This window comes from Seriola dumerili, unplaced genomic scaffold, assembly GCF_002260705.1.
Source record: "Seriola dumerili isolate Sdu_G_001 unplaced genomic scaffold, Sdu_1.0 BDQW01000074.1, whole genome shotgun sequence".
Lineage (NCBI taxonomy): Eukaryota > Metazoa > Chordata > Actinopteri > Carangiformes > Carangidae > Seriola > Seriola dumerili.
The window spans coordinates 37517-56615 of NW_019174329.1; the positions used below are offsets into that span (position 1 = coordinate 37517).

At 37.8% G+C, this 19099-nt stretch overlaps 2 protein-coding genes and 1 long non-coding RNA gene across 3 annotated transcripts; all 3 read right to left on the reverse strand.

Annotated features, from left to right (window-relative positions):
- Nucleotides 1–196: 196 nt before the first annotated feature.
- On the reverse strand, nt 197–5934 carry dck (deoxycytidine kinase). The gene is made up of 7 exons (XM_022744034.1): nt 5745–5934; nt 5319–5434; nt 3356–3549; nt 2342–2489; nt 2031–2146; nt 1576–1675; nt 197–606 (listed from the first exon to the last, which is right to left on the reverse strand). Exons 1-7 carry the CDS (start codon nt 5857–5859, stop codon nt 580–582), a joined length of 816 nt encoding a protein of 271 aa, XP_022599755.1. The 5' UTR covers nt 5860–5934; the 3' UTR covers nt 197–579.
- Nucleotides 5935–6910: 976 nt separating this feature from the next.
- Nucleotides 6911–15074, reverse strand: LOC111220807 (MOB kinase activator 1B). Its single transcript, XM_022744035.1, has 6 exons — nt 14790–15074; nt 13320–13486; nt 11452–11545; nt 10921–11054; nt 9178–9341; nt 6911–9042 (listed from the first exon to the last, which is right to left on the reverse strand). The coding sequence occupies exons 1-6, from the start codon at nt 14801–14803 to the stop codon at nt 8965–8967; spliced, it is 651 nt and encodes a 216-aa protein (XP_022599756.1). The 5' UTR covers nt 14804–15074; the 3' UTR covers nt 6911–8964.
- A 1007-nt stretch (nt 15075–16081) lies between these two features.
- LOC111220810 lies at nt 16082–19088 on the reverse strand. Its single transcript, XR_002665066.1, has 6 exons — nt 19037–19088; nt 17679–17742; nt 17501–17583; nt 17132–17168; nt 16847–17001; nt 16082–16685 (listed from the first exon to the last, which is right to left on the reverse strand). It is a non-coding gene; the product is annotated as an uncharacterized LOC111220810 (long non-coding RNA).
- Between the last annotated feature and the right edge of the window lie 11 nt (nt 19089–19099).

Sequence of the window (19099 nt, forward strand, 5' to 3'; positions counted from 1 at the left end):
TTCTAATCTGTAATTATAAGGCATTAAAAAGGTGAAAATTAAAGCAACTATTTCAGGTAGCTTTCCTCAAATCCTATTGGAGATACCAGGTAGAGGCGAGCTGAGCAGACAGGAATAGCTGACTGCAGCGCTATGAGGACCGGCGACATCTCCTGGAGAGTTTGACAGACCAGACAAGAACCAGTTATGTCTTCCATGCTTGTTTAATAACAATAATAATAGTCATCAAGTTTTAACAACAGTTCTGTGGAGACTCATTTTTTTACAAGAGTTAGGTTACAAACACTCAAAATTAGTTCATCTACTTCCAATTTATTGTCACAGAAAGGACACACTGTACATTCTAGCATTGATAAATACACCACATACATAAAAAACGGCATTAAAAATATTTAAAGAAAACAGCATTAAAAGTGTTTTAAAATGAATCCAACAGAACAGATCATTTTTAATGATTGTGTAGACAAAAAAAGTTGAGAAAAAAAAAAAAATTGTCACTGCTGAGCTATTTCATTGTTTTAAAATAATAATACTCTGTCCACTCTTTCCTCCTGTGGGCACCGTCTACGTTTTCCATCTTCACAACGTGCTCAAGAACTCTCTCACCTGGAAAAGAACAGCAGGAAAGCCGTTAGCATTTCCAGTGGAAACTTAACATCGGTGAGAATTGTGACTTTGAATTTCTTTGTTGGGCGACACCAGCTCCGAGACACGTCGGCTAATGTCATTTGTACAAAGCGTTGTTTGTGTAACTGGCTCCATTTCTTGCTAATGACACTTGAATGGGAAGTGGAATGTCGAAAAAGCGCCCGTGTTTACCATCAACATGAAACTGCTACATAAGCAACTCTTCAGGCCTCATTTCCATATAGTGAAACCTAGGTGTGTGCGTGTGTGTCAGTATCAGAAAGGTCACACTCAGAAATGCATAACCTCCCCCAAAAATGCATTTTAAATCCCTTCCTTTAAGCCTGCTTTTCCCCCCAAACAGCACAGTATACACATGTTTTACAAGGCTCCACAATCAGTCACAATATGAAAATATTAGGTTGCAGGTAAAAGTCCAACAGTGAAAACTTAACCAGTAAAATTACATAAGTTTTATAAGCAAAAATTTCCATATACCTTTGACCTAAGTATTCCTTATTCCACAAGTTGTCCTGATTATGAAGGTAGAATGCACTGTTGAAGTGCTTTGTCTATTCTAGAGGCATAAAAGTCTCATTTTGTTGAGAGAAAAACATTAGCTGGTTCCTAGAATTTCAAATTAAGACTAAAAAAAAAAAAAAAGGTTGCAGCTGGTGGAGATGGAGCCAATTTAACCACTTTACAGTTGGCTAGTATATATTAGTACAATATTTACTCGTGTAGAAGTACAGAGCTACATAAAATGAAAATACTTAAGTACAAGGGATCCAGCTCAGTGAGATTTATAGTGTGCAGTTTAAATCGTACAGAAAAGACCAGTATATTTAAATTTCAGCTCAACTTCCTGTTGCTATGTGTGACTGGAGACTAATGCTAAAGCATTACTTGACCATTTAAAGTCTTTAAGACGGCTTCACCATCACTCACCTTCTCAGTCATGTCGGCTCTCTTGGTGTCATTTCCCTTAAAGTTTTCATTCACATCTATGGTCAAGACTGGCACATCATTGAGATACTCAAACTCCGTACTGTGGGCCAGAGAAGATAAGGAACCTTCTGTTAGTGATTAATAATTCATACACAGGACACAGCATCCTTTTAAAATGATTCTTAAAGTTATTTCCTTAAAGAGATTAACCTTTTTAAAACATTTGAATTGCATTTCTTGAACGCATTCACATGGCAGCTGCAGATCACATGGATCAAAAACTGCTTCAGTCTCTAAGGTGCCCTCAGGTTATTGCATGAATGAGGTACTTTTCTTTCGCCCGAGGTCAGTCGGTAACTCTTCTATAACACAGATACATCTGTTGTTCTCACGGAGATGCACAGTTTCTGGTGCAAACATGACATAAAAGTCTGTGTCTGCATGTGTTTGCTCACGTCATGGTCTTGTGCTGCAGCCAGCTCTCATGCTTGAAGTGGAGCTTCTCTAGATACTCCAGAGGAATGTCCTGCTCTTCTTCTCTGCCTCTCAGGTGCAGTCTCTCTAAACATTTCTATACACACAAAACAAAAAGGAAGGAAATGATTGGCATTTGTATAAAGCTCCTTATCAGTTCTTTAAATTCTTTCCTTTGCCCTAATGCGAGTTAAAGAGAAGAAACAGCTATTTTCCATAACAAAAAGCTCAATAACTGGAGGTAATTGAATAACAATGCAGTAAAAGAAGCTGGAGAGACCAGGGAGAGTACCTCAGGTGAAGCTCTGAGGTAGATGATACCATCCAGCTCGATGTGCTTGCCAAACTGGTTGTGCAGCCAGCCGTGCCAGTCCTGGTACACTGACCACTCAGTATCATTCAAGCACCCGCTCTCATAGAGGTTGGCTGTAAAGATGTACCTGGGACATCAGGAGTGCAGGAGAAGGAATGAACGAACATGGATTTTTTTCCCCCCACTTATAAAACATTAAAAAAGTACCATATCAGTGTTTTATACTGATAAATATATACTTATAAATAATATACTTTGTTTTACTGTTGATCATCACGCAAACATATTAAAACATTTAGTACATTCTATAAGTTACTAACACGAACATGAAAAGGTACGTTTTGTTCATTTTGGTTGCATTAAAGCATTACCACTCAGCAGGCCACACAGAAACCTTTGAGTCTAGGCATGCATCAACAGTAGGGCTGCAACTGTATAAATTCATTAATTATTAATGTGCCATTTGTTTTTTTTCTAATAAGAATTATATACAAAAAAAAAAATTAAAATCTGTATAAATAACCTGGAAATAGTGAAAAATGCCCAGTACAGTTTTACTAGAGCCTCCAGTGCCATCTCCCAATTACAACTACAAAACCCTAAAATATTCAATTTAAAAATTGTTATTGCCCAATATTTTCACAGAATGTTTTATTTTTATTTTTGTTGGGTCTTGTACCAACAAACACGTTTCCTTATGTCTCCATATATGATATGATTTTTAGGCTCAAATGTTGAGACACAGCTGCAGCTCCTGCGATTTGGATATTGCATTGCATATTGATTATATTTCCATTAACTGTGCAGCCAATTATTGATAATTGACTTGAGCAGTTATTAAAACTGTTAGATTCATTTTCAAGAAATTGTTTCCGTATGAATGTACAATTTTCAAACACTGTATTCCATAATAACTACGCTCGCCATGATAGGGGAAATAAGTTTAAAGAATCATTTTAATTGGATTCATGTCATCGGTTTTGTTGCGGATACCTGTCACTGTAGATGGATCGCTCGAAGAACTGCACAGGATTTTCAGCTTCTTGCAGCTTCCCGTTGGCCGACCTGATCTGGGCCCGCACCCTGCTGATACAGGCGTAGCTCTGGAAGGTGTAGGCCCACCTCTCCGGTTTCTCGTACATCATCTGCAGTATGTTCCCTCCACTCCTCTGAGATGTGGTCAGCTCCTAGTGCATCAAATTCAAAATGTGAGTTTTAATTGAGGTTTCCCTGTTCAAATGGAGGGGATGAATCAATCTGTTGCAACCATACAGCTAATATTCTACATGCACAGTGAACAAATACTGTTGAAATATTTGTACAAACACATTTTACATTCAGTCCACTGTCTCACCGGTTTTACTTGAGGTTTATAGATGTATAAAAATGTCTCCAAACAGCCCACAACCACAGATAATTATATAAAAATTTACTTAAAAATTATAAGTAGGGTTAATGTCTATGACAGTTAAGAAATATAGACTTTTGTAAAGTTAATTCAAGACTTTACCCTCTAAATGTTTTACTTATGGGAATTGAATTCAATGGTTTACGTAGCTGCTGTCTTTCTACCTGCTGTGCATCATTTCACTTTTGTCTTTAACTTACTACTAAATAATTACAACATCCATGACCAACGACTGAAGCAAGCTTTTCCAAAACCCTCACAGTCCACATTTGATCGAAATGAAAAAATTTACATCTATGTCATTTTGTTATGTCATTTTTTTCTAATTTCATTGTTTTTTTTGTTTTTTTTTAATGGCAAGTCAGGCAAACCCCCAGCAGCTCACTGCAACTGCACTGCGCTGCACACTGTCCAATGATCAGCAGAGAGCGTATGACCAAGCTACTGTAACTGAATGGTTCACAGTGGTGGCAGCCAGGAGTCTTGTTAGAAGAATCCTGAACAGTCTTACATACTGATAATACCCCCCCCTATCATTTTACACTGTCCCACACAGTGTGCGGTGCAGTGCACAGTACCATTTGCACAATTGTACCAACAAAAAAAACAAAAAACAAAACATATCTTTGGACGGTCTTTGTGAGGACTTTTGTTTCACCTTTTGAACATTTTACGTTTAAAAGTTATAGATTATCGAGATTAAAGATTAATATTTAAAAAAAAAAACTCAGTCTAGATATAAACATGTTAATTTTCTTTTCACTGGTCAAGCCGGACTGAGTGAGTTCAAACAATTACATTTTTTGGCTTAAAGATTTGGTTAAAGATTCAGTTTGCAGAATCATTACAATAAAAGCAAGCGCTCATCTCTAATATAGAAGAGATTGCAACAGAATGCACACTGTTTAATTACATTTCCAAATTAAGTTAATTCAAGTGTTGAGTATTCTTTTATCACCATGAGCCAGACTATATGAAGATAGTGATATGATTCAAAATACTGGAAGCAAGCATCTGAATACAGTCGCAGTATGTGGGTGAGAAAATAAGGCCAGAGGGTGCGGCTATAGGCCTGCAGCTGTGTGGGAGGGTTAGAGATGTTTGCCCTGATGATGGCATGCTCATCGGTCCAGAGTGGGACCATCTGTTCCTCTGGGTGTGTGGTGGTGGTGGTATAACAGTGACCAGTGCAGACATAACTGGGCAGATGGCAGCTGCACTCTAAACACAGATGAAGAGTCTCCCCAGTTATCTTAACGTGTGCCCTGTCAGCGTGTTGAATGAGTGGTAGCGAGAGGCCAGACGACTGAAGGATCATGTTCCCCTGAAGGAGCATAATGAAAACTAACCCATATTATATGTTAAGCCGTCCTAAAAACATCACGTTTGGACTCAAACTGGTAATTATATTAGTTAATTACAATAAATATTAGCTGATTAAAGCAATTTCACAACCTTATCTGAGGTGTATGAATGGATGTTCACTTGGCAGCACTGAATTAGGATCATCATTCAAACACTGGTCGATCACTGTCATGTCAACAATACCTCAAAGTCACTGCCTTTTGTTTGGACATTGCACCACCTGGCGATGGGCTCTGGTACCACCTCCCAATCCGCGCTCTCCTGCTCCAAGAAGCGCACAAAGGTGGATTTGCCCGCCGCTAAACACAGAAAAAAAGGTGCAAGAAGTTCAGATATATCGCATATGACATTTAGTTACCGACACATTATGAGGGTTTATTTGGGAGTAGTTTGTAAGAGGCGGCAACAGTTGGTACTCTGGCATTTGGCGGCAAAATTAAAGTTAAGAAATGTAATCGATAAACTAGTAAGGACTGTCTCAATCTACCAGGTATTACACAGAGAGAAGCTAACATACCACCTGCTGACTACCCCTAGTAATTCAAAGTTTTAAGCTGCCTTGTAATGTGACATTTCGCTTTTGTAATAAATAAGAAGCCGTGAACTCACCAATGTTTCCCTCGACTGAAATCCGCTTTATCCTTTTCTCCATTGAGTCGTTCATGGAGTCGTTCATTGAATCGTTCATTGAATCCGGGCAGCGTCTCTTCGGAGTGAAAGACATTTTCAGCAGGTAAATAAGTTTCCCTTCTTGATTAAAGAGGACGCTGCAGCTGCTGCAGGAGAGGGCGCCTTGTTGTTCAAGCTTGGCGGCAACAAACGTCAGAAAGCGGTGGTTTGCACACAGATGTGGCTCCGCCTCCCCCCCGGAAGCAGCTGCAGCGCCTCAGCCGACTGGTTTGTTTTTATGTTGGTGCACTCGGTGGATTTAAAATGTTTACTTCAGTAAACATAGTGGAAAACATACTATACAAGACTTCATTACAAGCAAAGGTCCTTCATTCAGTATTTCAGTCATATATAAGTAAAAGTACACTAGTATTAGCAACAAAATGTACTTAAGAGTGGCAAAAGTAAGTAGCCAGAGTGGCTACTGTTGGTGTCGTATTATTATATTATTTGACAATTACTGTTTATGTATTAATATGTAAGAGGAACTTCAATATAGCTCTTTTTTTTTTTTTTTAATTTTTAAATAAATGGAAATAAATATATTGGAGAAAAAGAGAGGAAAAAAATGGAAATACCCAAGTAAAGTTCCCCTAAAATCAACTACATTTATGTGAGTCAATGTATGTATTTGCTTTCACAAACTGCATTAAAAGCAACAATCTCAAACTTTAGAAAAACTCTACAAGTAAAAATTGAGCACTGAAAATGTTATTTTAGTGAAAGTACAAACGCACTGGCAACAAAACGTACTTCAGGTATTAAAAGTAAAGGTATTTACTATACCTCCTGTCAGTGTTATACTAATACAAATATTCAAGTACAAGTATAGCTTACTTAAATATTGAAGTTGCTTGAAGCAGATCTAATTCTAACGGCTTTATATACTTTAGAATAGTTTAATCTAAAATAATGCAATATTTTATAAACTACATTTTGAAAACAAAATCTTAATGTGAAACGTAACTATACCTGAAGTAAATAAAGTGGAGTTTAAGTAGCATAGAACTGGAATACTGAAATGTGTACTCAAGTAGCCAACATTACTTCAATAGTGTGTTTAGTTTATGTCCACTACTGGTATATAGTAAACACTGAATTCATTCAAAGAGTCAAGACCACCTTTATTCGCCTTGTAAACAGCATAAATCAATTCAGTAGCATCGAAAACCCCTACCAAGCCAATATTTACAAACATTTCATCAATTATTACAGTCAAGGAGGAAAAACTGTAGGCAATAGGCTATGTTACGGGCATTTCATAAGGATGAGATGCATCAGGATGACTGATTTTCTATTACATTTTCAGGTATCTGATGAGCAGTAACATTCATAATAGTTAGCTAAGGAAGTGGAAACAGATACTCAACAATTAAAACAAACAAAATTTAATATCCAAATAGGGGAAGGGGAAGCAGCCTCTAAAAAGACTCAATGCATTCTTTTAACCCAAAGCTACCACTCCATGCTCTCTGAAAATTATTCTTAAGACAGGTCTAACCCTCAGTATTTACATGTGTGCAATGAAGTATTACACCTCTTTGACAAATTTCAGATATAAAATGTTCATGTCACCTTTTTCTGAAACCAAACCTGAATGAGAAGCAAATCTATTTTTTAACCTACACCAGAAGTTAAGCACAATAAAAGAAAATGAACATTGGATATAAAGTATGAATGAGCCAACTGGTAACCCTTTTAGTGTTGTCAATTATTGCATAGTAAACTACACTTTGAGATTCGGGGGAAGGGTACATGCATCTGCTGTTTGAAGCACAGCAACAAACAACTCAAACCAAACAAAAGAAATCTCACTTGTGCCTTATAGCTGATTTCAGAGGAGGTTAAGCAATTCAACATTCATTTGGGGAAATAAGAGAGGAACCAAACTATGATCAGTCACATGATACAGCTTCTCACAAAGCACGGTCTATGCAGAATAAACATTCAGGCAAGAGAGGTCAGGAAAATTGTTCAAAGTGCTTTATGGCTAGCGAGATAACAAGGGATGTCTCAAAATCTGATTCAAAATGCTGTTATTTTTAAACAGTTGAGGTTGTCACACACTTATCTACAACTATTCAATTACCTTAAAATACACTTTAAGGTTTTAGATCCCTTGCAGACCTTTCCTAAACTGTGTTTCTACTTATAAGTTTTTTGGGGAAAAACTAGCACACAGGAACATGTTACTAGAAAATGCTAAAAGTTAAATTAAATTTCAGTCCCTGCTACAACATGACAATATTCTAGCCTCACTTATATGTCCTTCAAAACATTCATTTATCATTACCTGCACAGAACAGTTGGCGAAGGGACTTTGTAACTACATAAGGATACGTTTGATGAGGAGATGGTTTTGCAGAGAAAATTATTTTTGAACCAAGTTATGGTACAAATAGAAAAGGGATGTAAGAGGGACTGGAGAAACAGAAAATTAAAAGGAAGGTGGAGAGGAAAATTTAATGCTGTGTCCAACGTGTCAGTGGTATATGGCCTTTATCTTCTTACAGTTCTCACTGTTTATATAGGGCAATTATGAGCCATGCTAGGCACTTAGGATTCTTTTGTATTGAAAGATACAGATGTGAGGGCTATTACAGATGTGAACAGTAGCAAACTGCAACCCAGCTCCTTCCATGTAGATTAATGAATAAAATAACTAACAACTCCTGTTGAATTGGCTAAAAGGCTTAAATTCTTGCCATAACACCAATAAAACCCTCCTATTATGATACAGCAACTTTACTTCCACTGTATTCTCCCCTGTGGGTGAGTTGGAAATAGGAATCTAAGAGCATGGAAATGCCTCGTGTCGCCATAAATCCAAGTGGAAAAAAAAAATCTGTGCAGTCTAATAGAAAACTAATATGCCTATACTATCCCAAAAGTAAGCCATGAGTGAACACTGGGGATTTTTCCATACAGCTAAAACCATTTCTCTATTATGTTAATCTGTAGTTTGTTCAATTAAGTGTTTTATCCCTGATAGCATTAGTCCTGGTGCCTTAAACCTATCAAGACCCTTCCTTCTTCCTGGCCTTTTTTAAAAACATTTCCCCAAATGGAAATATAGTATATACTGCATACGTACAGCCAGGGTGGGGTGGGTATCTGTGCAAAAACTAGAAGACCAATAAAATAAGGATTACACTGCTGTTTATCTATCCTTTGTTGTCAGTTTTTCAATCAGCTCCTGTAGTGGGACCAGCTCTTTCCTGTCAATGAGGTTGAACTCCTGAAAAGGACAAAGGAAAGGGAACAAACATGATCAGATTAAACACCGTGTGTGAACATTTTCATTGCTAATACACTGGTATAAGTCAAGGAAAAACACACAAAAGCCAATATTCGAATGCCAGAGATTCTTTACCTGAACAAAAAAGATGAAGTGTTTGAACGACGTGTTGAGGTGGGCCTCTTCTTGCAGCTGCATGACAGAGTCAAAGTGCTGGTGGTAGATGTGGGCGTAGACCCTGAACAGGCGCTTCAGAATGGTCTTCGCCACGGACATAAAGTTGCGCTTAAAGGGGACACCTTGGGAACAAGAGGGCAAGAAAGAAAAACTGTTGAGATCAATCAGATCATCCAAAAATACAATGAAACATGTAGATCATTCCATCAGTGGTGAGGTTGAGGGAAACACGTTCAGATAAAAACGGACCCTTACGATTTTTAGTGTTTCAAAATGCCCAAATACTGTTCAACCGTGCTTGGTTTCTTCAGGCATAGCTTCAATAAACAGAATGTACTGAGAAGATGAAAGTTCACTCAATCAATCACTCAAGAGGTGCATAATTTTTTTCCTTCTTATCTCTGTATCGCTGCTTGTCAGCTCAATAAGTCGAAAAAGCTCAGAGCAGTCACGGCTCCACTGCAGCATGTTCTCCTGGATTGCAAATGTCTCTGCAGGCAAGCCAGAGCATGATTTGTGTAAAGTGCAAACAATCATAACTGCAACACAGAACAACCTCACGGTAACAGTCTGTTGAGTGTTTATCTGTCGTTAGGACATTCTGCTGTTGTTACAACAGCACTGCTCTCCACACTTCAGAAGTGTTGTGCAGTTCTCCAGTGATTCAGTGAACAGCTGCGGAGTACAGAAGCCTGGTGGACAGCTCTTTTTAACCCCCAGTGTACAGAGAGCTACCTACAGCAACATCAATTATTCAAAAGAAGCCGGTGACAGACAGGACAAGGAGTTCTAGATTATACCTTCCACTAAGTGCTGGACATGCACATGGCCCAAACTTGATTACTCCAGGAATATGAACCATTCACAGGTTAGAGGCCGGTATTCGTCCCCATCAAATATGGAGTGTCTGACCACTAGCAGGACTGTGGATCAATGATTTTACGAGTGCTTCCCTGTTTTGTTTGTTTGTACCCCTGGCACAGAATGAACATCAGTAATAGATCTATTGATCATGGACACCGAAGCGAATTCTGTCACTCGAGGGGAGCACCTTTAATCATTGTTCCTTCCCCTGAGGTGTCTGTACTAGGGAACAGATCAGACATGCACCTGTGCTGGCTGCCATCCAACTCCGTTCAGGGCTCCACCCTAGACAACACAAGCCTCAACTAGTTCAGTGGTTGAGAGCTATGTTCGTGTGCATGCTAATTATTCCTCTTTACCTTCAAGTACCCTACACATCCATTACTAGGGAGATTTCTGAATCTGCAAAACATGTTATTTAGGCAAAATTTAAATGTACTTTGCTGAAAAATTACAAAGTTCCCCAAAAGACTCGAATAATCCACCCACTAATGTAATACTTCTTCCCTTTCTTTCATCTACGGACTATTCCTTTAGCATTTTAAACAATGTTGCACAGTAAAAATGAAGCTTGCAAATTGAAATTTGTCAACTTGATTACATGCAAATGACAATCCAACACGACTGGTTATATTGCTGATATATACATGTGATATACAGTTGAAGTTCACAGGAAGGAGAAAACCTCTCATGAGTTTACTTGTTAGTAGAGGTAGCCCTTTTGTTGGTTGCAGAGCCCTTTTTCTTTCTTTTTTTACTAACATTACACCAATGTTGAGTAAAACCACACAAAGAAAGGATGGCTTTGACAGGACAGAGAAAACAAATAAAACATACCGATCTTTGAAGGGAAAAGTGTCTCATCATCGAGCTGGTCTTGCACCCAGGTCATGAGGTAATCAATATACTTGGGAGCGGAGCATTTGATGGGCTTCTTGATGTTGGTCCCATCAGCCCAATGGTACTCATATCTACAGGAAGTATGGATGACAAACATTATATTTTACGACTCACACTCCTTCACCAATGATACAATTTAATGCACAGCAAAATATTATGTTGTGTATTTGACAGTGAAGATTTTCACCACCTTCTCACATAGACCCCTTCAACCTTGCAGAAGGCAATCTAAATCTGTGTGAGGTACAAGCAGGTAAAACATACACTAAGAATCTGCCGTGCCTTTTTAAGTGTGCTGCATTTTTAAGTTTAATTAAATTCTAATTATTGCTAATTGCACTTTAATTGTTATAATTGTAAACCTACTCCATGCCCTGTTGAGTTTTGACAGACCAAAATGAGTGAAGCAAGGCTTGTTGGTTGGTTTTATGAGACTACTTACTTGCAGAACTAAAATTATAAACTTACTTAGGACCAGCAGACATGACTGGACAGCTTTCCTCTGTGCAAAAATCTGTGATGGTGCCATACAGCATGTTGATCTGGTTGAAGAAATCCACAGCTGAAAAAATGCAAAAAAACAAACAAAAAACAACAACATTAGAATGAAGCTTACATGAGACAAAACACCATGTGCGCCAGCACAAATAACTGGCATCAAGTTTCCCCAGAGCCCTCTACCCTCCCCACTTCACTGCCCAGCACAGACTGTAGACCAGTACACACTTCGGTTATCTGGCACGAATTGTGTTATCACTCATTCCCAGGGGCATACAGCCAACTTTGGCTTTCCATCAGTCGGAGAGATCCATTTAAAGGGTTGGCAGTGTTAGTGTTGTTGCTACTTTTGCTAATCTTTGACAAAAATACATATTGAACAGCTGAAGTGGCATATGTTTTGTGTGAGGTCCGGTCTCAGGAGACACCAGCTCACTTGAGTGTTTGATTAGGGTTTGCCCAGTCCCCTCTGAGGATATTTTAGTCAAACACTTTGGCACTTGTAGCTGAATGACAGTTTGACAACAACGAAAAAAAGACATAAAAGCTTATTGGACGCTGTAGATTTTAGCATGAGCTGAAAGCCCACACTACAGTATATGCCAACAAAGTTTTTAAACTTATTACAGCCTGAGACCAAGCTTGATACTTGCTCATGACCAATGTCAAGATGTTGACTTTTCCATGACAGGTAGCAAAGTCATTGCCAACGTAGCAGACTTTCCTAGGGCCTAGACTGACATAGAGCTATATGCAAAAAGACAGCAGAGCCACGTGAAATAAGAGATGCTCAGGTGATACAGAATAAACTAAAGGACTGTTAAAAAAAAAAAAAGGAAAACCACTGGCAGCCTAGTGGTTAGGCCGCATACAAAATTACACCCCCCAGTTTGATTCTATCCAGGGACTGTTGTTGCAAGACCTAACCCCCTCTGTCTCTCCCTCTACTGTCACTATCCATTTCAGGAGCTGCTTCTTGTGAACAGAGATCATGTGTAAAGTCATTTAAACTGTGTGGTGGAGGAAGTTATTACTCACAGCACTTTTCATCTAACTTCTCCTTATTGTGCAACTTTAAACAGCTCCTGTAAGTGTGACCAATATCCATCCGTTTCCACTAACCTTTGATGAAACTGGAGAATAAGTATTGCAATATGGACATCGTTTCTCTAGCACGGTTACCAAAGTCAGAGAATGTATGAACTTGTTTGAGCAAATGAGAGATTTTCAGTTAGCTACTTTAGTTTTCTTGTGCTACAAATGTAATCCAAAATGTATCAAAGCCATACAATGCAGCCCATTCACTGCAATTAACTTCAAGAGACTCAAATGACAGTGTTTCTTCATCATGCACATCATGTGCTCTACACCAGTGTAAAAAAGTGACCATATAAAAATAAATCAAATCCTAATCACTTCATGTTGTATTCTAGTAAAAGGGATTTAAATAAAATCAAGTCAGGCGTTCTGACGCAAGAGGAAATTAAGCTTCTCCTGACCAGCCATTTATCTCAATTTAGAGGAAAATAAACAAGGCTCTCATAGCACAGACAATACAGTCTATTTAACATTCACAGTGGTTTTTCCAGCATGAATGCTCATGGTCTTTAGAGGGATGCCAAGATCTAACACCATGGTAGCTCACTCTCAACTGATTCTTGATGTGGATTAATTGACATTTCAGAAATAAGACTACGGCGAAGCATGCAAATATAAAGACTAAGGAGAGACTGACAGATACAGAAATAAAAAAGGCATGAGGGTTAAGTCACTCTTCCAGGAATCTGCAACAAAAAGGGTGTGTCAAGGGAGGAGGGGAAGGTAAATTTGGCGCTTACTGTTGACTGCGACCCATTCATTTAAGTCTTCACCCTCCGGCAACATGACTGCCATGCGCAGGTTTCCACTTCCCAGTGTAGCCTCAGCATGTTTCAACAGCTCGTACTGATGAGAACCCTCCGGGATATTCTTCTTGGGTTTGAACGTCTTGGATGAACGGTTTCCACTGTGAGTCACATTTCAAAGAGGAAGACACGGTGTGATAAACAAGGAGGGAGTCAAATATGATGATAAATCATGAGTTTTTCAAGGCCCCTAGGTAATGGCCTTTTGCTCACAAAAAGTTAACATCTTTTAAAAGAAAAAAATGCTGACAAAAGAGTTGAGCTCCAGTTGAGTTGTTGGGTTTCGCAGAATCAGAGTTGGGGACCAGAACAGGGTGTCACTTTGTGTATAACGCATAATGAGGCCATTTTGAGAGGTAGTGTATTCAATTTCTCTCACTGCCCCATTAAACAAGAATTTTTGTGAGTCATCACAACACGGTTACATAGGTTACACACTATAACAGTTGCTCTTTTAATTGCAGAATTAATATCTACTAACACCAGTCCATCCAAAAAAAAATCAACATATCCTGTATTTCTTTATGAAAATCTGTAAGTATATTTATTTTAGTACGACAAGAGAAATGATTCTCTTGTTGAACCAAATACACTGGTTTTGAAAACCAATGATGTCCATGATCTCTCCTTCAAGTGGGATGTATTATTGATTATCTTAACCTATTAGGAGTCAACTGAAGCTAATCATATGTCTGTCTGGAGCATCCTGGCAGATGGAGAGAATAATAGACATTAAAAGGAGGCTTTTATGATGGTAATCATGCTCTACAGAACAAAGGAAGTTTGAATCAGTTTCAAATCTTCACAAGGGAGTCTTCTATAATCAAGTAACTTAAATAATAAAGTGGAGACTAATTCAATAAAGGTTTTCTAGGGTTGAGTGTTTTTTAACTATGTTCTTCATCTTCCAGCTACCAAAAAACACACACATCTTCACCAGAGTGCGCATTTAATGTTGCTCCTGCATCCTAAATATCAATAATAGCATTGTCTTACTTTGAAAGATATTGGTGAGTTGTGTCATATCGGGTCTGGATTAGCTCGCAGCAACAAAGTGTTCACACCAGCAAATACCCAGGCCAGACTGTGAAACCCTATCAGTTCAATTTGATCTGAGGTTGGTATTAAATGGGTCACAGGTTAGAGGCAATAAAGAACATCGGGTACTTTTATGCTACAGTTGATCTACTATCGATGCCGGTGGTCATTTTCAAAACAATCTAACGAAAGCAAAACGAATCACATCAAACATCTGAATGTGAGTCCAGGAAGTAGTCGCAGCCTACACTATGCTATCGCTAGCTAACTAGCTAGCTAGCTAGTTGTGTGGCACCACTGACAATTTCCAAATACAAATTAAAATTGCCAGACAAAATAAGCATACATAACACACTTATTACTCACAAAAGAAAGCTCATGTTTCCTCGGGCCCCAGAAAATAACTCTCTTGGCAAATGGCTAACAAGCAGAGTAGAGGCAGACCAAAGGGACTGTTTCACGAAACTCTGTTTTCCCCACACGTCCTCGGTTCTTCTCGGGCTTCCTTAATTGGTCCTTGTGAAAAATCCACAATAACTCTTACTGTACCAGAAGTAAACACGCGGTAGTGTGAAAAAAACAGGTAAATTTCACAGACAGCCCGGTCCAGTGGTTGCTGCTATGTACGCTGAGAGGCAGCAGCGTACTGAATGTAATGCTAACTTCTTCATCTGACGCCCAGGGCAGATCAGACGCAGGTTTGTCGTTTGCTGCCATCTAGTGGAATCAAAGTGGTAAGCATAATAATTTGACAATAAAAAAACAGAAAAGTCTCTTCTACATGGACATGCAACTGAGAAATCTGCTGACTTTGATGACATATGTAAACTCAAAATTGTCATTCACATTTTCTATACTTGACCCTTTTATAATAATCAGAACTACCATTTTGAATTTTACCTAACATTTCTTTCCATAAGTGGTTGCATGGGTATGTCTGTTACCCTAAAATTAATTATAGAATTTCAAAGCAGAGACCCTTGAGATTTCCAATTAAGGCTTGATTATTTTTGATTTATCAATTAATCTAACCACCATTACTATTTTTGATTAATTGATTGTTTATATATAAAATGACAACAGTGAAAACATTTCCCACAGAATAAGGTGACATCGTCAAATTTTGTTTTGTCTGATTTTTGAAGACTTTTAGTTTGTGTGACAAAGAATGGCATCAAATCCTGAAATTTGAGAAGCTAGGAAAAGCAAATAATTGATATTCGTGCTTTAAAAAGCCTAAAATGATAAAATAATTATATTACATTCCATGGTAGCCCTTCCAGGGATTTTACTTAGTAATAGTGAAACTGCTCCACTACATTGAACCTACAGCTACATTTGAACTTTTACAGAGCTGCTGACTGATAGTGTTGTAGTCAGCATTTCAAGTTTCATCCGACTCACCTGAGACAACCCAGGAAACAGGTTAATTTATTTGTATAGGGTTTATTTCAAGAGTCACAGTTCATTTTAAGCAGCTCTTCACAATATAATATTGGGAAACATTTATTTTGACTTAAAATTTGTTTGAGTGCAACCACCAAAGGTGACATTTCATAGTATAGCTAACAACAGTTTGAGTTTATGTTTTTAAATACGTCGGCTTTAGCAGCAGACATTCACAACAAATTTCTCAGAATCCCAAAAAACAAAAGCATCCAAGTCCCAGCACAGTTGAGAATTTTTTTTTTGTCAAATATTTATTAAAAATTATATTTATTAGCGCAATAGAACTCTGATTTCATATATATTACGATGTACAAAAATACACAGAAAATAAGCAAGTAAGATAGATTATATTCAATAAATTTCAATTCATAACATTACATCCAAAGACAAAACGAATGACTATCAATAGTAACCTGAGTCATTTAATCATATCATCTGAGAAACAAGTAATTAAGCGAATCAGGGAGACTATATTAAATAAATGTCAATTCTTCACATTACATCAAAGTCACAAGGACTGATTCATCCTTATTGGATAAGGCTGGACTTTAAGAATAGTGCCTTAAACTAAAGAGAAAAAAAGAACAAAGGACAACTTCAGGAAATAGCCATCATATCGGACTACATTATAACATCACATTGAGTGATAGTTCATCATTATAACCCCTATGGGTAAGAGCAGTAGGCTTCATGTTGCTTAAGCAGAAGATCATACATCAGTGCTCAATTTCAGGCGCACATATCTGCAGATGGCTTCAAATGTCTTGTCCTGAGAATGAGGCAGGATGATGTTGGGCACTTTGGGCACTCCATCTGTGAAGAAAAGTCAGAATTGGTTTAGTTTTTTTAGTCATGTTAGTTTCTCGTTTCAACAATCATTCACTTAGGAGCTTTCAATAAAGTGATCTGTTGTTAAACGAAATATTGCAGGTACTGAATGCAGAGGATGATGTTGCCATTTTATCCTTTGTTACCTTATGACACAGGCTCTAAACAATGTCGAACTGCAATGTCTCAAGGGGAAGGCTGGATGAGAGCGTAAGCATGAATTGTCCAAGCATTTCCAAGCAACTCTGCAGGTCTATCTGGTCCAACAGTGGTGAACTCTGACCCTCCACATGATGAAGATCTTTATTAGTAGGAAACAATAAAAGCAAAATGTTTGGATCCAATTAATACGCAACACTTTTATGTGTTGCGTATTAATGTGAATGTTTTTATGTAATTTTTATGTTCACATTATAACAAATAAATAAGACCTTAGCGGGAATTCTCTCACATCTGCCCATACTTGTCCTGAAATGCCATAAGAACAGACTTTTTGGGTTATTGATACGCTGACTGACAGAGAAATAGACCAAGCTTCATTCAGTGGGGTTGATGTTTGTGTTACAAATCAGCAATATGAATTACTACTGACATCAGCCTTGTGATAAATTGAGTGTAAGTATCTGGCCCGGTTCCATACCCAAAGCCCACTTAAGAGTGGAAATTGAGCTATCGTGAGCCGGTTACTGTGTGCCCGCTTATTGCGCAACAAAGACACTGCAGCCAGAGTTGCGTCTCAAAGGGCAATGTTAACCCTAATGTGTCCAGTTACAGAGTAAGTTTTCAACAAGACTGGTTACCATTCACTGTCATCTCACTAACTGTGATCAGCTGTCTTCATGGGGCCAAAGCCATGTATCTTCCTGCTTTGCATGTCCTGTACCTGCAAGAACCAAAGCAACCTACATCAGAACAGTGTGAAGATGTTTTACGAGTATTCCAGTTCAAAATCACAACTATTTAAATAGTTTTACATACCAAAGATCATTGTCCATTGGTCCTTTAACATTTGGTGTCCATAGGACAGAGCCGAAGGCGACGTCTATGAATGAGAAATGAATGTACACACATTATCGTAAAGCAGAGATTCACAGTCACAGTTGGCTTTCTAAGAGATGGTACAATCTGTTTAGGCCAGGTCTGGCTGAAACAAGGAATGAATTGATCATTTAAGCCCTACCTTACATTTGTAAAATAATAGTCGTAGTAATAATGATGAACTTCATGTCACATCCTGGCTAATAAATGGTGTGGTCAGTGGCTGTATTCGGAAATATTTATGGTGAGTATTCAACTACCTCTTGACTGACAACATGTGACTGTCACTGGCTTTTTATTTTCCACTGGCACATTCATTTTGTGTCCGTTACTTTATTAAATTATTGGTGGTTAAACTGATGGCAGTGTGGAACCAATTACAATATTTTAGTAATAACCTGTATCATTTTATATAGAGCATTGATCCTTAGTTTATTGATAATTAATGGACAACAATTTTGATAATCATTTAAGTAATTTTTAAAACGAGAATAACAAAATTTTACTGGTCCTCGTATATCAAATGTGACTGATTTCTGGTTTTCTTCCTCCTCTATGGTAGTTGACTTAATATATATAGGTTTTGGCCTGAAGTTTTGACTAAACAATGTCTGTAACACAATTCGTTGACATTTTAATAAACAACACTTTTTGACTGAGAAAGTCGTCAAAACATCAACTGGTAATGAAACAAATCGTGAGTTGTAGCACAATTCTCATATTTTGTTTGACTTTTAATTTGACTCACTTGGCAAATTAATTAACCCACTCTATTATATTATTTACTTAGATAAGCAGCTTATAAACAATTATAAATTATTATAACGTAACATTCCACGTTTCCCACTGATTTCTATTATTATCTATATATTTCTGGCTGCATTCTCAACGTTACTGTCACTCACATTTATACATTTATACATTTTCACTTTTAACAGGACTACCAGGTCTAAAAAAAAAAAAAAAAGACATTGGGACAGTTTAAACCTAAGTATAGCCTGTTGCTGACAACGTTGAAAGTCAAGCTGCGCCAAAACACGATATACAAACTTGGTAAAACACACAAGAATTAAAGTAAACCTTCACTGTTATTATAGCTAAATATCAATATGATATATCCATATTTACGTTACACGGAAAAGTGGAAATTTGCCAACAAGTCATGTTAAGTTTTTGAGTCCAACACGTAAGACTAGCGCTTTATGAGTAAGATGTGACGCTGCATCGTTAAATACAACAGTTATGAAGTTATACATAAACATTGTTTATGGTTTATGAGGTCAAATAATCACACTCACCATTTTGTCGTCGCAGCGTATGTCCCTGGTGGTCAGAGCAGGTTAATCCAGGAGAACTAGTTA

Excerpts from the sequence above, each read along its gene's own strand:
- dck (XM_022744034.1), bottom strand. The coding sequence starts at position 5,859 with ATGTCTTTCACTCCGAAGAGACGCTGCCCGGATTCAATGAACGATTCA. Across the intron at positions 2,490-3,355 it reads CGATCCATCTACAGTGACAG|GTACATCTTTACAGCCAACC; the intron begins GTATCCGCAACA and ends CTGATGTCCCAG. Across the intron at positions 1,676-2,030 it reads CTGCAGCACAAGACCATGAC|TACGGAGTTTGAGTATCTCA; the intron begins GTGAGCAAACAC and ends TCTGGCCCACAG.
- LOC111220807 (XM_022744035.1), bottom strand. Across the intron at positions 11,546-13,319 it reads TGAATGGGTCGCAGTCAACA|CTGTGGATTTCTTCAACCAG; the intron begins GTAAGCGCCAAA and ends GCATTTTTTCAG. Across the intron at positions 9,342-10,920 it reads ACTTTTCCCTTCAAAGATCG|GTGTCCCCTTTAAGCGCAAC; the intron begins GTATGTTTTATT and ends CTTGTTCCCAAG.